The sequence below is a fragment of the Hydra vulgaris genome, chromosome 04 (genome assembly GCF_038396675.1).
Source record: "Hydra vulgaris chromosome 04, alternate assembly HydraT2T_AEP".
NCBI classification, from domain to species: Eukaryota; Metazoa; Cnidaria; class Hydrozoa; order Anthoathecata; family Hydridae; genus Hydra; species Hydra vulgaris.
This window is the reverse complement of record NC_088923.1, coordinates 34,938,959-34,958,097: the sequence shown is the minus strand read 5'-3', so window position 1 is coordinate 34,958,097 and position 19,139 is coordinate 34,938,959. Positions and strand designations below refer to the sequence as shown.

Below are 19,139 nucleotides of genomic sequence, written 5' to 3'. Positions count from 1 at the left end.
AAATCAAAACAATAACTATTTTCTGAGATCAAACGAGAGGCTAACATACACACTACCTAGTAAACAAACTAAATACAAAAAATATAGTATAACATATCGAGGGCCTAAGATATGGAACAGTTATAAAAATAACCACATCAATATGGTGAAAACAGTAAATTCATTTAAGTTTTATTTAAAAAAAGAAATTTTGAAAACAAATGACAGCTTTAAAACTTAACATATACACTATCGTTTTTTTAATATACACTATCGTTTTTTTAATATACATTATCGTTTTTTTAATATACACTATCGTTTTTAAACCTAATTTTTTGATAAATTCAAAGAAATTTATTCCTCTTATTGTCTTTCTTTATTTTTTTAAATTTTTTTCACGGAGTTTTGTCATTTTTTTAAAGGTTTTAACGGAGTTTTTATTTTTATTTTTTTTTACTTTTGTTTTACTTTATTATAACTTTATTTTCTTGGCACTTGTTAAAGTTCACATAGGAACTCTATGAAAAGAATGTGGTGACTCTTGTCATCCACATCTTCTTTGAGCCCCTGTCTGTTTATATAAATATATATAAATTCATTTTTTTAAGGAAAATTTTTTTATATTATTGTATGAACAGCAAAATAAATGGAGAAAAAAAAACGTAAGCAATGATAATAATTGTGAATATAAAAATGTGAATGTAAATGATCCAACAACATAGAACTTAAATTACAAAATTACAAAATCTTTTTTAGTTCAACATGGTCCAGCACATGCAGAGTTAAGGAAGTATCCTTTCACAAATGGCTGTTGCTTTAATAATGGCTGCTGCTTTAAAAATGGCCGCTGAATTTTAGAAATTAAGATATTGAAAAAAAAAAAGAGAGGAAATGGTTGTTTTATTGCAAAAAGAAAGATGTCTTTTATTTGTATCTGGTGCACATAATATTCTATTTTGTCAGTGTGATGGATTCAATATCACGAAATTTCGTGGTAACATTACGAAATGGGAATTATTAGAAAAAGGGCATGAAAAGAGTGAACTTATTGACGAATTTGCACAAGCAGCATTGAAAAGCAAAAATTAGAAATGGAGCCATACATTGGCTATAAAATTAAAATTTATATTGTTTGTATTGTATCGTAATTTATATTGTAGTGCTAAAAACAGCTTTTTGTGGACACGACAAAGATAGAGAAATTATTGAGTCAGTTTGATGTTGGCTTTAAAAATTCCCTTGAATCGCTAAAAAATCACACTAGTTACTTGTCGCCAACAACCGATAATGAGTATATTAATTTATTATTTGCGACAGTAAATAGTGAAATAATAAAAGAAATTTAAGAAGCCAAATATTATAATACAATACCTGATAGTAACACGAATGTATCGCACAAACACCAATTAACTGAAATTATTAGGTATACAAAATTGTCAGATAAAGAATGTAGGATTGAAGAAAAGTTTGTTGTTTTCATAAACACAAACTCTTTCAAAAACTCGAGAAGATATTATTTTAGTTTTTTATAATGGAAGATTTAGAACCTAAAGATATTCTATTATCTTGTAAAATATCCTGAAATAAATAAAGATGATGAAATAAGATAAATAATATGTAATATATAAAAAGGACGAAATAATAATTTATAATTGAAATAAAACGCTTTAATGGTTGAACTATTGCAAAATAAAAAACCCGATGACTTGTTTCATTTAGATCTTCTAAATGTTCTTGTTACATGGGAATTGCAAGAATCTTACCCAAGTATCGAACGAGCACTGAAAACATTTCTTACAATTTCCACCTCTGTAGCCACTGCTGAATAGAGTTTCTGCAAATTAAATACAATTAAAAATTACTTGAAATCAATTTCACTAATTTTGCATATATTAAAGCAAGAAAGATTAAACTTTTAGCATTTGATTTATGACATAGGAGTGTATTGGTGTAGTTTTACTTTAATTTACTTTTAACAGTGAGTTTTTATCATTATATATTAGTTAGTAATTATGACATATGGATACTATTGTTTTTATTTGTAATACAAATACTTCAATTACTGCTGTAGGTAATCCACATATATGAAAACTACAAGGAGCTAGTATATTTTAGGACTTAAACTGTTTCACAGACAGGGGTTTGTTTATTTAATAGTTGAGTAAACCTATTTTGTAATAGATTGACTCCCGGTTAATTTTTTATGCAACTGGAGTTTATAAATGGAGCTAATTTATTTCACGGTACCGGCACCTCAAGTTTCACTTTTTTTTTAAGTATTACTTGAGACAAGTTTTAAATACACAGATAAAACCTTTAGTATAATAAAAACTATATTATTAAAAATCATGCAGGCAAATATGCATAATCCGAAAGCTTTCTTTTTAAACTGGTATTATTATTATTATTATTATTATTATTATTATTATTATTATTATTATTATTATTATTATGTATTTCGCCGATAAGAAAAGTTTACAAGTTTATGCAATACAAATATATAAATACATGGCTGGGGCAAGAAGAAGACAAGTTCTGTCTTATCACCAAGCCCCTTAATTTTGGTATTTACTTGAATTGTCTGGAGTTCATGGCTAAATTGTTATAAATCATAAATTTTTATAAAAGATAAACTGAAGCAATAAAAGTGACACGATTCTGCCTAATATTGTTAAGTTGATAATGACAAACCTCCAAATGCTGGGCGAGTTTATCAGTAGCAAACCGTAAAACATAAAAAAAACTAAGCGTTATATCGTTTAATATTTAACTAATAAAAGACTTGATATCCTAATTAGTGTTTCGTTAATTTGACGTTAAATTTCGCGAAATTAAAACCTTTTTTTAGACCCGAGTGATTCTTTTCATTTTAGGGCATTTAAACACACAATAGAAACCACGTGTAACCTTTAACCGAGTAGTGCCGGCTTGGTAAAGGAGAAAAATAGTTTCATTTGTTGATATTTCTGGCTTTTTTTTTAAGTTTCAGTAATTTCTATCAACAATAATGGATTCTATATCGCATATATAATGCAACACAAAATAGCATTATTCAGGCTTTTGCAAAGTCAAACACTGGAATACAAACGACAGTGCTGGATTGAGAGGGGGAGGGGGTTTGAAGAAAACTGCTAGACCCGGGGACTTCAAAATTTTATTTTGCATTGGGGGCCCCAATGAAAAATAAATAAAAGAAACACTGAAAAGAAAATATTTTATTAATAATATGAAAAGGTGTCTTCTGCTTTAAAGTAAACCCGGGCCCAAAAAAGTCTGAATCCGCCACTGATAAACGACCGCAGATCTGTGTCTGTCAAAAACAGTCGAAAATTGCGTGATGTAATTTATGGACGACCCCAAAGCTTAAGTGGTAAACATTGAAATGTCATCAATTCTATGTTTTATATACTTAGCAATTTTATATTCATGATTATATTATTCTAAAAATACATCAAAAATATTTTAACTTTGTACTGATTAAATTAAATGAAGGATAAAGTTAATTTCCGTAAAATTGCAAAAAAACTTTAATTAAATTATTAAGTATCAATGGAGAATTAAAATCAATTTAACTGCAATTAAATACTGTGCATTGCAAAATGAAACAAGATGTTGCAACCTAATGGAACAGTTCATTTGATATACAATAAATTTTACGTAAAATACTTACATTTTTCAACTTTGTTATATTCCATATTACTCGATGCATACGCGTAACAGCAGTATGCATTTAGATCAATGTTTAAATAATTGTCATCTTGCACTTCACATCGGCAATGATGCACTACATAGTTGTAAGTCCATGAATTATAAAAACGATACTTCATATTTTCATAACAGTATTGCTTACATTTTGGAAATGTATCAATTATTTGGAAAATATCATTTCTTCCAAAATAATTGTTACGGTTTGATATAGTCTTGCAAATCTCTAAGAAAAAACGTTAAAATATTTTTCATTCAAATCATTTTTCTATTAATTACTATTAAAACTCTCTTATAATCTATGTTATTCAATATTTATTTTTGTTAAACTATCACAAACTATTTAATATAAGGTCTTGAAAATTCAAACTAAAATTAAGTTATTATTTATAAATACTGAATGAACACTTGGTAAAAATTAACTTGGGTATATATCTGAAAAAAATTTACTTTATTATTGTATCTAATCTAACAGGAGCTGATCCAGGGTATAGCATATGTGGCAATTGCTACAGTCAGTTTTTTTTTTTTCTTTTTTGTTGTCACATTCATATATTTTTTCATGCAAAAGAGAAAAATAATTTAAACAAGATATTGAGGTTACAAGTAGTCAAAATGCGACGCTTCAAAAATTTATTCAAAATTGTAGCTGAGCCAAGTTGACTAAGTTACGGATTTATTTCATTCGGAAAAATGAAATACTTTACTAAAAAACCCATGCGTTTAACGGGCTTTGTCTCAGAAGCCCATAAATTTTTGAAAAAATGTCAAGCATGTAGCAGCTTATCAACTTAAATTGAACTGGGAGTTAAATAAAAGGGCAAATAGACTGTAGCAAATGCAGCAAAAGTCAATTTGTCATGTTTTGAAACAATATGTCCCAGATATTTATATATTTTCACCGTTTGTTAGTTTCTTTATTTAATCTATTGTGAAAATAGTGAAATTTGTTTATGTTTATAAAAAGTGGTGAAATGTGTTTATTACTGTTTCACGAGTTATTTATCATCGATGAAGTCAAACAATTTATAAACCTTTTAAAAAATTTATAGATTTCCCAGAGACAAAGAGAAAAAAACACATCGGGTAAAATGTTTACCTATTGGAAGTTTTAAAACGTTTAGTAACACTTTAAAGTGTTAAAGTACTAAATAGTATACGATCTGGTTAGGCACTTCAACATCTGAGCGCGTAATATTGATAATCGATAAAACACGTTTAAAGTAAAAAGATCTTAGGTTTTATGCCGACAAAATAGTTTGAGGTGTATATTTTTCGATCGTTCAACCGATGACTTAAAATACTTTAACTTTTTATTTGTTTATTGCAAAAAGTAGAACCAACAGGAAACAACCCATCTTTGACATAATAAATCTGTGACAGTACTTTTTTTAAGTATTTTATTAAATGGTAATGCAAAAAGGGTTTTCCAAAACAATATACTAATTTTAAAAACTAAACTTCTGTCTTGATAATTGACGAGTTAAGTCTTGAAAATTGACAAGCGATAAAAAATTTTTTTTTTTAAAAGAAACTTTTCGGTGGGAGGCATATTTTTTGTGTGACCAACCTTTACTATTCAAAAATATGCACACTAATAGGGTAATATAATGCCATAATTGATTTTGTTATGAAATCCAAAAAACACTAATTACTGATCAAAAATATTTGAGTTATAAAACGACATTAATTTTTGAATTAAATTATCTCTAAAAATAAAAATATCAAAAAAATATTTTTGGTACTAGTCATAAAAATTCCATTTACTATCGTTTTTATTGGTATTATATATTCATAGTTTTAAATAATAATGATCTTGTTATTGTTACTTTAGTAAAATAACGGAAACGTTAATGCGATTCTTAAAAACGTCAAAAGTAATACAAAAAAAAAATCATAAATTTTGTGGTTTAAAAGTTGCAAAAGTTTTTAACTAATAAGAATCCAACAATAAGTTTTTTATTTTTTAACTTTTTATGTTTAGCTCTAACTGGTGCTTGATTTGTTTTCATTTTACATTCAAAAAAACAAATGTTGAAGTGCCTAATCTGGTGGGCATTCAAACTTCAATAAGGTTAAACTAAAATAACATTTTGCACAGTTTTCCTCTCAGTTTATTCTAAAATTGCGAGGAACTTTTTACAACTTTTTCCTTCTACTTTGAAATTAAATTTTTCATTTTCATTTTCAAATATCAATTCCCAATTTTTTTCATAGTGGAGGGAATAAGGATAAAAATAGTTCACATTGTGATACCAGGATGAAATTTAGCGAAATTGCTGTCAACAGTTATACAGTTAAAGAGCCTTTAATTTTTAAACAAATGGACTCAAAGGTTCATCTTATAGTGTCTAATCAACTTTAAATAAAAGCGTAAACGATGCACGTGGTCGTACTATAAACGTTTTATAATAAAACATTATATAGTTTTTTTAGGTAAGTGCAAACAGTGTATGTAGACAAAAAAACGACGATTAGCTTGTTTTTTGTTAAATGTAACTTTCATGAAAATTAACTTTCATGAATTTATAAAACACGTGTTATTTTTTCAGGTTTTCGGAGTTATTATAGTTTAGCAATGAATTTCCTTTTTATATATTTTTTATTTTGTTAATTTTTAACTATTTTCAAGCTTTTACCAACATTATAAACTTTATAATGTTGGTAAAAACTTGAACAAAAGAACTAAAAATAGCTAACTTTATAATAAAACTAGTTATTTTCAGTTAATAATAAGTTGTAATGTCTCAGAAGAGTTTTAAACTTGTAAATGCTGCAACAGGTTATGAGTTACCAAGAACTACAAATAATGTGAGAGTGATGAATGTTTCTTATGTCAAAAGCAATCATCATTTAATAGCAACTATTAATTGATGATTAATAGTGAGATTGGTTGGGAGGCAGTGGTTACTGTGATGCCATAAATAATGCTGGTATAAAAAATTCTGAATGAGCTGAATCTATGCTGACTGGGCGAAAAGTAAAAGGTTCAAGGTGTGCAATTGACTAAAGCACTCTAAAAGTTATCTGAGACTCCCTTTGATTTGTGGATTCATCAACTAAGAGTAGCATACACCCATTTTAATTATTAGTTTACTGCTATAAAGTCACAAATAACAGTACTGTTGCTTGTTAAGAGTTTCAGAATGGGAAATTTTAATATGTTTGTCAGTGCCTAGAAAAAAATTGTTCCTTGAATGTTTGCTTTAGTTCACACACACATACACTATTCTAGATGGCTTCCAATTTGTCTTGTTGACATGAATATGTTTCCTCATAAAAACCAAAAGGTTTACACCAGGTTCTGCAAAGGTTTTTTCACATAACAAATAACAAGACGCCCTTTTTCATTTATGGCCATAGATTAGGCCCAAGATTATAACAGCAAAATTATTAAAAAAGATGGCGGCTCAATTGACGCATTAGATAGCTCAGGTGCATTGATAAAGTCTATGGTGTGCGAGCCACTACTTGCTGAGATTCTAAAGGGATTTGGAGAAAAGGAAAAAGATAATGAAAAGAATCGTTACGAAGATACACCTGTCTTTGAAAAGAATTATAACGACATGTATCAGATTTTATTGAAGTTATAAAAGTTTTTGGAAATCCATTCTTAGTAGAAGAAGATATTCTCATACATTTATCAACAAAGGTATTACTTGACGCAAAAGCAAGGGCATCCGTCAAAAAGTTATACGAGCGGGTGTTGAGTCATCATGATGATATATTCAGAATAGTTTAATAACTGGAAGAAATTTAGTTTATAAAACAATCCCTAAGATTTAGATGATCATTTCGACATAAAAATCATGCTTGTCCACCCGCAATATCTGAATTTGGTAAACTCCGAAAAACTTCGGAGTACCTTAAATGCGTTAAAAACTATTCGGCATCTATTTTGATTTCTCTTGAAAATCTCTGCAGAGGTGTTAGATGGAGGAGCAATTGTTTATATATTTCATCCAGTAAGTTCAAAGACTTTTAAAGAGTACTCTGAAATTGAGTTTTGAGAAAAAAAATGTATATCACATCAAAAAAGCATAAAGAAATAAAAAGGATTGACATTGTGTTTGACCGTTGTTTTCAATTTAGTTTAAAAACCCAGACCAGAGAGAGTCGTGGTAATGATGTGAGCGTATGTGTTTTTAATTTAACTTGCATTTGGAAAAAATGGTCACGGTTCTTACTATTGGTTGTGAACAAAATAAGTTGCCTAAAATGCTTGCAATAAACTTTGTACAAGTACTGACATTTGACTTACTGTTAGTAAAAACGTTAGATGAAACTGTTTTGTCTAATTTCTCACCTTGTAACCACGAGAAAGCTAAAACTAGAATTTTGCTACATGTTAAAAATGCAATTGACTGTGAGCACCAAGTTGTCGCTATTTAAACAGTTGACACAGATGTTGTTGCGATCTCAATTTTTTTTTGAATTCTTTTCATTCATAGACAACTTCCAAATTGTGATACCAGTTTCAAGCTGGTATCAAAATTTGAACTATTTTTACAAAATTTTAACTCTTATTTCCTCCACCATCCAAAACATATATTAACAGCCACAAATATTTTGTTATTTTAAATATATAGATAAATTTATATATTTTTGTGTGTATTATTTGGCATAAATACATTGACTGGCAATAGGAATACCAAGAATTAAATGTAAATACATTGATTGAGGATAGGGGTTTGGTAATGATTTTAGCCATTGTACATCCAAGGTTGGTGCAAATGGTGTGTGATGTGGTGTCCCCCCTCCCCCTATCTATGAGTTTTAGTTCATTAAGTCTGCAAATTTAGCTTTTTAGACAAGCGAGTCGGCATATATAGACCACATAGCACAGGTGACAAACTTGAACTTAGTATTGTCGGCAAATGTGAAAAGAGAGGACTTTTTTTTTTATAGACAGAAAAAATATTTATGGCATTTTTGCTACAGTCAATAAAAATCCTGGATCCTTCCCATGTCTAAGGTATATCAATATGGTATATAATAGTTTTGAATAGGTCTACGCTTTTCAGAAATTCACAGTACATTTCTTTTATATATATAACCTTAACTAAATAACATAGTAACATTAACACAAATAACTAAGTAACATTGAAAACACAGACTCTGCTTACAACAACTTTATAGAAATTTTCTGCTTTCAATATAATGAGAGTTTTCCGATTCAAAAAAAAGAAATAAAAGTAAACTATCTATACTGACCATGGATCTCAAAAGAAATAAGAAAATCCTCAAAACATAACAAAAAACTTCACGTAAAATATCTAAAAAATAGAACTGTAACCAACTATTTACAAACAATATAAAAATCGATTTAATAAAGTCGATAAAAATTTATTTGAACACGTAAATAATAACTTAAAAAATCTTATTATTCCAAATACAAAAATAGAAAATGGAGATTTCAAAAAAACATTGGACATTATGAAGAAAATAATTGGTAAAAATAAAGTTAATTCTAACAAAAAATCTTCTAGAATAAAGATTACAGAATAAGATTTAAATAAAAAGAGTGATATCTCTAATGGGTTCAAAATCTACTTTGCCAATATTGATGCTGAATTTACATCTAGAATTTCATGCCCTTTGATTGTAACTTAACGATCTACTTAAACTTCATTGAACTAAAAAAAGACAAACTCAAGATAGCTATCATATCTATCAAAAGAATCTAATCCCTTAATGACATTACTTGAAAAGTATTACTTGATGTTTTTGTCGAGATAAGTAAATCTATTTGTGGAGATAAGTAAACCTTTTTGTGGAGATAAGTAAGCATATTTTTCAAATAATCAATTTATTAATTAAAACAAGTAATGTACCACAAAGGTTAAAAATTTCTAAAAAATTCAAAAGTTTTAATTTTTTTTAAAAAGTGCCAACATAATAATGAGGAGAAACATGCTCAACTATTGAGCATTTTCAATCTTTTCTGCATTCTTAAAACTTTACGAAGAATAGTCTAAAATAGAATATATAAATACTATATATATGAACAAAATTATAAATGTTAAAGCCAATACTATTTCCAAAAACGAAACTTATCTGATCATACAATCCTTAAATTTTAAATAGGATAAACAAATCATTTAAGAATTAAAAATTTCCTTTGGGGATCATTATTGACTTATCAAAGGCGTTTGACACCATCAATCAAAAAGTTATATTTAAAAAAATTCAAAAGTATGAAAATTTAACATAAACTAAATGTGATGTACCCCAAGGCCCCATACTGGCCCTCCCCCCTTTTTTTTTTTCCTTTTTTTCTTTTCTACTTCTATCAACAACCCTCCAAATGCCACAAACAGCTTTAAAACTATAATTTTGCAGATGATACAAACTTATTCTACTTTTCATACTAAAACACAAATATTGAGCTAAAAAGAAAAAAACTTAGTGCATACTACTTCATTCCAACATCAACAAAAAATAATATACCCCTAATTCTACAAACAATTAATATAGAAAACAAAACTATTGAAAGAACTCAGAACAAAAAATATTTGGTGGTTTTGATTAATAAAAGTATCTCTTGAAAAACCTACATTAGTTATAAAAACACAATTAAAGGGTATAGGTTTACTCTACAAAGCATGACAATTGTTGTCACAAAATAATTTAAAACTTGTTTACTTTTATTTTTTACATAGCTACCTTAGGGCTGTCCATTAGTTACGTCAACAAAATAGGGGGAGGAGCGGGTCTAAACGTTTTTGACAACTGTTGATTAGCGGGAGAGGAAAATTCAAAACAAGTTACCGTCAACAATGTTACTTTCTTAAATAAATTTATTACTTAAAAAAAGTAAAAATAGTGCAGGTTTTGCAGCCCTGTGTTTGCAGTCCATACTCCCTCGACCTTCAGTATTTTAATGCAACTATTCGTATTTCCACTTTTTAAAAACCGTGTTGTGCTTTAAAAACCGTGATGTGCTTCAAAAAGACCCAACACATTCAGAGTTAAAACAAGATGTTTATTCGTAAAAAATTATTTTTTCAAAGTTGTTGTTGGTTAGTCTGCTGTGCAAACAAAAAAGATTTATGCAAGTACTTGGTCAACATTATATTATTTAAACGTTTATACCAGGTTATAAAAGGGGTTGGCAACTTGCTGCTTGCAAGTGTGGTTTTTTCTATGTCAAGATGCAGCTCTTTAGCTCCATGGACAAATAATAATATAATATTGAAATTAAAACTGAAAAACTTTGTAAATTGCATATTTTGGCTCTTCTGTCTCTAAAGGTTGGTTTTATACAATTGGTTTGTACTATTTGTTAAATTCATTTTATTTTATACTAGACTCTATTTGAAGAAATTAGCTTTTACATTAAAATCGGGTTGGGTCTTTAGTTAAAGTGAGGAGGATTGGCACATTGAAGTATTGTATATATTTGAAATATGTTCAAAATTTAAACGAGTAAGGTGTATACTAGGATGCGGTGAATCTTAATTTCTAATATTATTAATATTAAAAAAAAGTTTTCCTATTTATAAAAAATAAAATTTTTTAATTAATTAAAAAATTTTATTTTTTATAAAATGACAACTGCTTTTGAAATTTTCTTATAATTTCGCTTTATTTGAGAACCATCATAACATACTTTTGAAAAAAAATTTTTTTTATTATATTAGATACCCATTTAATTTTCAAAGGTCTCGGGACACCTCAAGATAATTTGATAGAGCATTTATATTTTTACAGAATAATTCTAATATTAATGAACTATTTGCGCATACCCAGGCTAAATGAATTCTAAAAAAAAATTAAAATTCGTCGCACCCTAGTGTATTATTACACCCTAGTGTATGCATTTTTATGAATCTTTTAATCTTTTTTTTTCGGAATAACCCTTTGTAGTTTTAAACTGGAAATATTTTCTTAAGTTAAAAGTTAAATAACTTTTTTTCTATACCTTTTACTTTTATTCACTTTTTGTTGAGAGCAAGCAAATTTTAAATGGTTAGGTTCGTTTGATATATGTTTATAAGTTAAAATATAAGTAAATTTTCTTTTTAAAATATTTAACTTTTAGGGGTGGGGGAGGTAAGTATATATGGTAAAAATTGCAAAAAATTGTTGACGCAATTAATGAACAGCCCCTTATGTACGCCGATATAACATAGGGCATTACTCACAAATCAAAGTTATATATCTAATATATTTACGTCGTTATATCTACGTCGTTTTGTCTACACCGTTATATCTATGTCGAAATCATGCCTCAAGACAAGTGTACAACGAAGAGAAATTTACTCATCCTCAACCCTTATTGGAACAAATGAAAGCACTAAATATCTTTCAAATAAATATTTGCCGAAATATTTTATGTCTAAATACAAAGTAGAATTGGTGCTAAAGCATTTTACGACTTTTTTTAAAAAAAACCTAAACAAATACAATACAAAAGCGACATGAAAATTTAAGTTACCATTTGATTCAAAAAACTCTAAAGATTCTCGATATCATATCAAGGTCCGAATTTAAAATACCGTTTAAATACAATTCACTTTATTTAAATAGTAAAAATTCTCTAAAAACAAAATTAAATAACATAATTATTAAATTAAACAGTTATAAAGGATTTTTTTAAACTACTTTTATTCAAAACAAAAATATAAATCAAAACCAAAATGAAATCTAAAAGAAAAAAAAGAATGACAACAACTTTTACGAAAAAAAATTTATTAAATGATATACACATCAACTTCAAAGTAAACTGACTTGTTTAAGTTTACTACACTTCTAGCATAAAGATACTCTATGACAAGTCTGATTTCCAGTCTTCCGCGAGCTCCCTATGGCCACGTAAAAGCAAGGAAGTTTTAATAGACGTTTTAATTTTTTAATAGACGTTCTAATAGACGTTTTCATTTTAGTATCTATCAATACTAGGGGTTAGCAAAACCAGATATTTGGTCCGGTTTTATAAATCGGATTTTAACAAACCGGATCGGATATCCGGTGCGGTTTGTTAAAACCTGTTGGATTTTAGAACTATGGGTGAGCAAAACCGGATATCTGTAATAGACTAATTGAAATCCCCCTAGTTGAGCCTTCCAACTTGGAAGTTTTAACTAGGGGTGAGCGAAACCGGATAATCGATCTGGTTCGTTAAAATACGAATCCGATTTCGGCAAACCCAACCGGATACCCGGTTTTGCTCACCCTTAATTAATACGCCCTTGGTATAAATAATCCAATCTAGCTTTTTTTTTTTTCTTTATATAAGAATTTAATATTCGAAAATAATATAATAGCTCAAACAGTTCGATAAATTAATATTAATGAAGCTTATCACAATACGCAAAAAACTTACAAGATATAAATTATTTTAATTGTAATAATATTGAGATGTTTATTGAAGCGTTGAATATTTATATTATGCTATTGCGTATCATATTATTATTATATTCGTATCATCTTATTATTATTATTAATATTATTATATTGTTTTATCATATATCGGAGTTGTTGAACGATTGTTTCTTGGTTTTTTTTATATTTTGAACTTTTTCAAAAATAATTTACTATTTCTATTACATTTATACATTATTATACATGTTAAAACGCAATTTATTATGTAATATACATTTTTATTACCTGGTGCATAGTTGTTTTTTATCAACTTCATTATTAATAAGGCAAATTCAAACATCTTCAATATCGTTAAAAAATATAGGTCTAGAACGTGGCTTCAATGATCTTCTGATTGACCTGTCAAAGCAATAAGTTGGTCTGACACAGTTCCAGACCAACTTCTATTAAATGAATTAATGAAAATAAACTGCAGCATTAAAACCCTAACATAGGTTAAAAATTTCCTTGAAGACAGATGCCAACGAGTTAAAAATCTAATTACTCCGATACCGCAATCAGTAAAAAGAAGTATTCCACAAGGAGGTGGGCTTTGTCCGCAACTATTTAATTTCTTTATATTGCACGAAAGAAAAGTTTTCTTCTTGAAGCACAAAGTCTGTGAAAATGCGACAAGCAATAAGTTGAAACTTTTTATTATTTTGAAAACAGTCATGTTTTTTACAATAACTAATTACATTGGTGGAATTGCTTTATGTTTGTCAGTTACAAATGCTTCCTTAGAACGAGTATTTCCAATGATATTTAGCCTGAAGAGAAATCCCAATTTATAATAAAAAATTTGACAGTATTTTGTTTGTTAATTTTGATTTTTACAAATATAACTGCTCAGAACTTGCAGAAAAATTGTAAAAAAGGACATATTGCTGAAATGAATTCATTCTAACAAAAAATAATTAAAAATTAAAAATTATTAAAAAATGCAAAACTTGATTAACGATTTTTTCATAACTTAGTTTTATGCACATAATATTTTAGAATAAAAAAACTTTTGATTTTTAATATTAGTTCAAACAAGTTTTTAAGAAAACTCATTTAAATTCCATAAATTGATTTCTGGCTTACGTCTGACATTTTTTAGAAATGGTCATTTTACTTATAATAATCTTTTAAGAATCGCAGGAAATTTGCCAGTACATTATATGGTCCAGTTGCTAAGACATATCCTAATAAAATTGATGTAATACATAAAAAAAAAAAAAAACGAGTAGAAGAAATAACCATATCTCCAAAATAGTTGGGTCTACTCTAAATGATAATTGGGCATTTCCATTTCTTTGCGTAATTTTCTATTTTTCTAAATTTTTATAATTAGCTGCTGGAACTTTTAACAATATGCTTACTGTTATGATTTTCTGAAGTAAAAAAATTTATTTTCATACAAACATCTACATAAAATTGACATTGACAAATTCGCAACTTCCGTGCGTGACTTCGACTCTTGATCTTTGACTGTAATTAAATGATTGCTGCGACTCTATGATACATGGTGCAATCCCATAACTTTCTGAAAATCTTTACAATAATCTCAAATATTATTAAAAATATATATATACTACTGAAATTTATATCCTCCGAGGATTTAAAGTTCTGTAGTATTCGATTCCGCTTCAAACTTAATTTATTCTTTGAAAACATTACTAGTGAATATTTTTTGTTTACAAAGTATTTTACACTATTTTTTGTTTACAAAATATTTTTATATATTAGAATTAAATGAGAGTAAATTGGAGATTGCCAGTTTTATTTTTATGAAAATAATAGGCAAAACATATACGAGTTTCCGACCGTGATTTTTTAGAAATGCCTAACTGTTACCCAGCATTAAAAAAAGTATTCCCAGTCACTCTGAGCGGTTCCATCAAGATCGGAATTTCCAAAAACAAAAGTATACAAACAACTGATTGAAAGAGTTAAGCAGCGGTAGAAGTATTGGTTTTCATAAACGAGGAAAAAAAACAGAAATGAATGACATTGCATGCGTTTTAAACAGTTAAAAAAAAATTTGTAGACTGCTTTTAAAGCAAAACATATCCATCGGATATCGAGGATAAAATAAATAATCAAAAAAATCAAAATCATTTTAAACCTATTTATCTCACTTATTCATCTCATTTATTTATCCCATTTATTTATCTCACTTATTTATCTCACTTATTTATCTCACTTATTTGTCTCACTTATTTATCTCACTATCTAAATCTGATTTTTGTAAAGTAATGTTTTATGTTTATAATAATAGGTTTGTGTGAGTGAATTTTTTGTTAACTATTTGTCCAACGTATATAGTTATATCTGTATTTAGCAAACTGTTTATTAAAAACAATTTTGTATGTAGAAAATTAAAAAAGATTGATTAATGAAAAAAACAAAGTACCTCGTTGATTGATGTATTCTTTTAGCTGAACGTAACAAACTACAGGAAAACTTCCATTTCCATCAGGATCTATCATATACTTGCCAGTGGTTTGATGACCAGAATCATAAATTTTTTGACAATTTTGAAAAACAGCAACAGCTACAACATTTAGCATAAAATTTATAAAGTATAGACGCGTTAAATGTTGTTTAATGTGTAACAAAAAATCTAAACTAAGAGTTAAAACAATTTTGGCTTTTTAAATTAATGCTTCAATTTAAAAAAAAACGAACTTGTTTTCGTTGTGGAATGTTATCAGTTGATAGATATTTACTTATTCAATTTTAAATTTACTTATTTTATTGAGATCTAGAAAAGTCGCTTTAACATTTTAATACTTTAATATCCTTTATTAATAGTAATATCGGGGTTTTGTGTTTCATAAAATTTTTTTTCTTTAAAAAAAAAAAATAAAAGTTTATAATGAATTCTCATATTTGAATAAAAATGTTGTTGGAAAAAGAACTTTTTATTATACAAGAGTTAAAACCTGCAATAAAAGGAAGCAGTGTAAGTTACAGTAAGAGATTTTTTATCAATGCTGAAATTATACTAATGAATCTTTAGTCTTTGAAAGTTTTGTTAAAAACTGAATAAATTTTCGAAAGGAACTCTTCAACACCTAATATATAAACAACATTGATAGACTTTCCCCTTGAAAAACATTTTTCAAGATGTTCGTATAGTTGTTGTGAATGTTTTTGTTGAAAGTCAAGAGAAATATACTTAAATAAAGTTTTTGATTTTTATGGTTTTCTCCTTTTGTTCTAAAAAAAAATCGGCCTTCTTCCAAACTCGGTAAAGTCTTTATCACTCTTTGTTTTTTTTTTCAGTAAAATAATTTAAAAAAGTAATTCCAAAAATACACATTGTAAGATATCTACATAAAAAAAGCATACCTTTAGTGCAATCACATTGATAGTTTTTTCCGACACCACAGCTATCTCTGCACACGCAATTACCGCATACTTTAATTATGTTTAAAATCCTGCACTTGTCACTACAAATATCCTAAACAATACTTGATTATTATAAATTTTTTACTCCTCAATATTTTTAATTGCTAGAAAAAATCTCATCTTAAATTTTTACTCCCCATTTATAAAAAACATTAGTTATTGCACACCGGGATTATTTGTTTATGTCCAATTGTTTCGTATGTACATACATCAACAAAGTTTTTAATTGGTTCTAGCATTAAATATGCGAACTTAAAAAGCATCATTTTTTACTGCTCCCCAACTAAAAAGTCAAAGTGTATACATTTTATTGCCCATTATGAATTATTTGATTTATACGGACTTTGTTTTATATAAAATATATTTTTGAAACTTGAATGAGAAGTAAACGTTATTTTTATTCTTTTCTTTTTATTGGTGAGTTTGTCGAAAAACAAACTCACCGATGAACATCCCAACAAGGTCCAATCCCAACAAGGTTACAAACAACAACTCACCGATGAACATCCCAACAAGGTCCAATCACAACAAGGTTACAAACAACAACTATTTAAGATAAGAGCTAATAAAACAAACAAAAAAGAGTTATAAAAAACAAAATAAACGCTTGACGAAAGGCTTAAAAAATTGTTAATTGTATTGGGTAGGAAAACATTAAGACAGAAGTAAATAAGGCTTGTTTGATGTGAAATTCACCAGCCACTGTCAGCCCCCATATATCACAGAAAAAGGAACACATTTAAGATTAGCTTCCTGTTCTAAGAAATCAAAAAACTATCAATTTTGTCAAGTCTGGAGTATATATAGTTTATAGTTAAATCTTTGAAATTGCTACTTAAGAATATCAGGCAGTTAATTTATATTAATAAGATTATGAACCCCTAGAAAATAATGAAAGTGAAAAAGCCTTCTCTCTGGACAACAGCCGTTGTCGTACCACTTCTGTCTATATTACGTTTGAATTTTTTTATTAGCAGTTAACATATCAGAAGCACAAAGAAAAGAATAAATCTGTATTGTTAAAAAGTAAGTTGTTAGAATCAAAATAAGATATTGCAATCTTTATACTTTTGTACATTAAAGACTTAAAAACCTTTCGTTAATTAAAGATCCAAAAACTCAGAAGACTAATTGTGCAATAGAATTTAAATCAATCTCCAGAGTTTTTAAAAAATGTAACTTACAGATGTTAACCTAGAGATGTTGACTTCCATCGCCTTATAAAGAAAAGTTAGCAACGAGATTTTCAAAGCAGCCCCTAATACCAACACATCCTCCACCACTTTGCAACCTCGGTACAATATTAACTACAACAATTAATATACTTTTTTGATTTAAGTATTTTTACAAGAATTTTTTTTTTTCTATTTGTTACTTCAAAGTTTCTTTTCATCACAGAAAATTAGTTGCTTCTACTTTTTTAAATACAATTTAATACTCTTCTAACACCACTTTAATATTGTGAGTTTTTAATCTTGGTTTTTCTAATTGCTAAATGAACGCAAATGTTTATGCAATATTTGAATACCCATTTTTCTTGAGTAAAATTTTTTTTACTGTATTTGAATAAAAACATTTTTATAAGGTTTTTATTCAATGTGTTACGTGATAAATTAAACTTAGGTTGACAAAATATAAGTCTGTTTGCGCTCCGTAACTTTTTTTAACTTTCCAAATCCTGAATGACGTTGGATGACACCAGTCATTTTAAAGGCTTTTTTGAATTTCAATATTCACGTACCTTCAGTTTTTTAAAGAAGTGTACTCATCCAGTGTAACGCAAAGTGAACTTGTTGTAGACATGTTAGTTGTAGAGAAGTTGTTTTTCTGTCAAGAAAAAACAAATAAATGAAGTCTTCGGCAAAATCGTCACTTTTTTATGATGTTTAAAAAAAATGGAACTAAATATTTTACTGCACCTGTTTTTTTTAGGAAAGCACTGCCTATTTATTGTTACATAATTTTTATAATTTATTTTTGTTATTTTTTAAAGATACCAAATAATAATTGAGCTAATAATAATGTGATCTCCTTAACGCGTAAAAAAACTTAAGTCAAAAACCTAATTGAGTATTTTAATAAGCTATCCTACGTAAAAAGAGGTCTTTGATCACCTAAATAATAATAAACTTTATTTACTTGTCCTTTTCGAACTAAAAATGCAGTCTCGTTTGTTGAATACTCTAAATTGACATCAACGTTTGTATTATTGTCATAGTATTTGCATTCATAAATTGAATTTTGCTGAACAATTGAAATAGCAGAACATTGCCCTTCATTCATTTTGTTGCAAGTGTCAATGCATGAAGTATATTTTTTTTGCACTTCAATTTTCACTGGATTTAAACCACTTGGTAGGAATCGATTGGAAAAGAGATACAACATGTCATTACTTTTTGAAGAAAATATTTGATGAGATGTTGACGGTACAACTTGTACAAAGCATAATAATATTAATACAAGAAACTTTAGCATTGTTTCACTCTAAAAACTTTTGATAACTTTAGGAAAAAAAATCTCAAAAAAACTCAAATGAAATATAAAGTTTTGCAGACATGAAAAATATTGAACACCAAAAACATCAACGTTCTTTTAACTTTAAATTTATTTTTAAAACTTTCCTGCGAAGTTAGTACGAACTTGGTATTTCTTGTTGCCAACGTTACCAACGTTACAATTTATAAATTATT

At 27.7% G+C, this 19,139-nt stretch overlaps 1 protein-coding gene across 3 annotated transcripts in view; it reads right to left on the bottom strand.

The window, feature by feature from the left end:
• LOC105847129 (uncharacterized) overlaps positions 1-19,139 on the bottom strand; it is a 45,849-nt gene that overhangs the window by 13,304 nt on the left and 13,406 nt on the right. Inside the window, exons 1-4 of one of the 3 annotated variants that reach the window (XM_065796171.1) lie at positions 18,589-19,085; positions 16,390-16,501; positions 15,449-15,589; positions 3,650-3,910 (exon numbers count right to left, since the gene is read on the bottom strand). In XM_065796171.1, coding sequence (XP_065652243.1) covers positions 3,650-3,910; positions 15,449-15,589; positions 16,390-16,501; positions 18,589-18,924 — 850 coding nt within the window. In that variant the 5' untranslated portion in view covers positions 18,925-19,085. Of the gene's footprint in view, positions 1-3,649; positions 3,911-15,448; positions 15,590-16,389; positions 16,502-18,588; positions 19,086-19,139 lie in introns of those variants that run through there. The other 2 variants (XM_065796173.1, XM_065796172.1) reach the window with 2 other exon arrangements.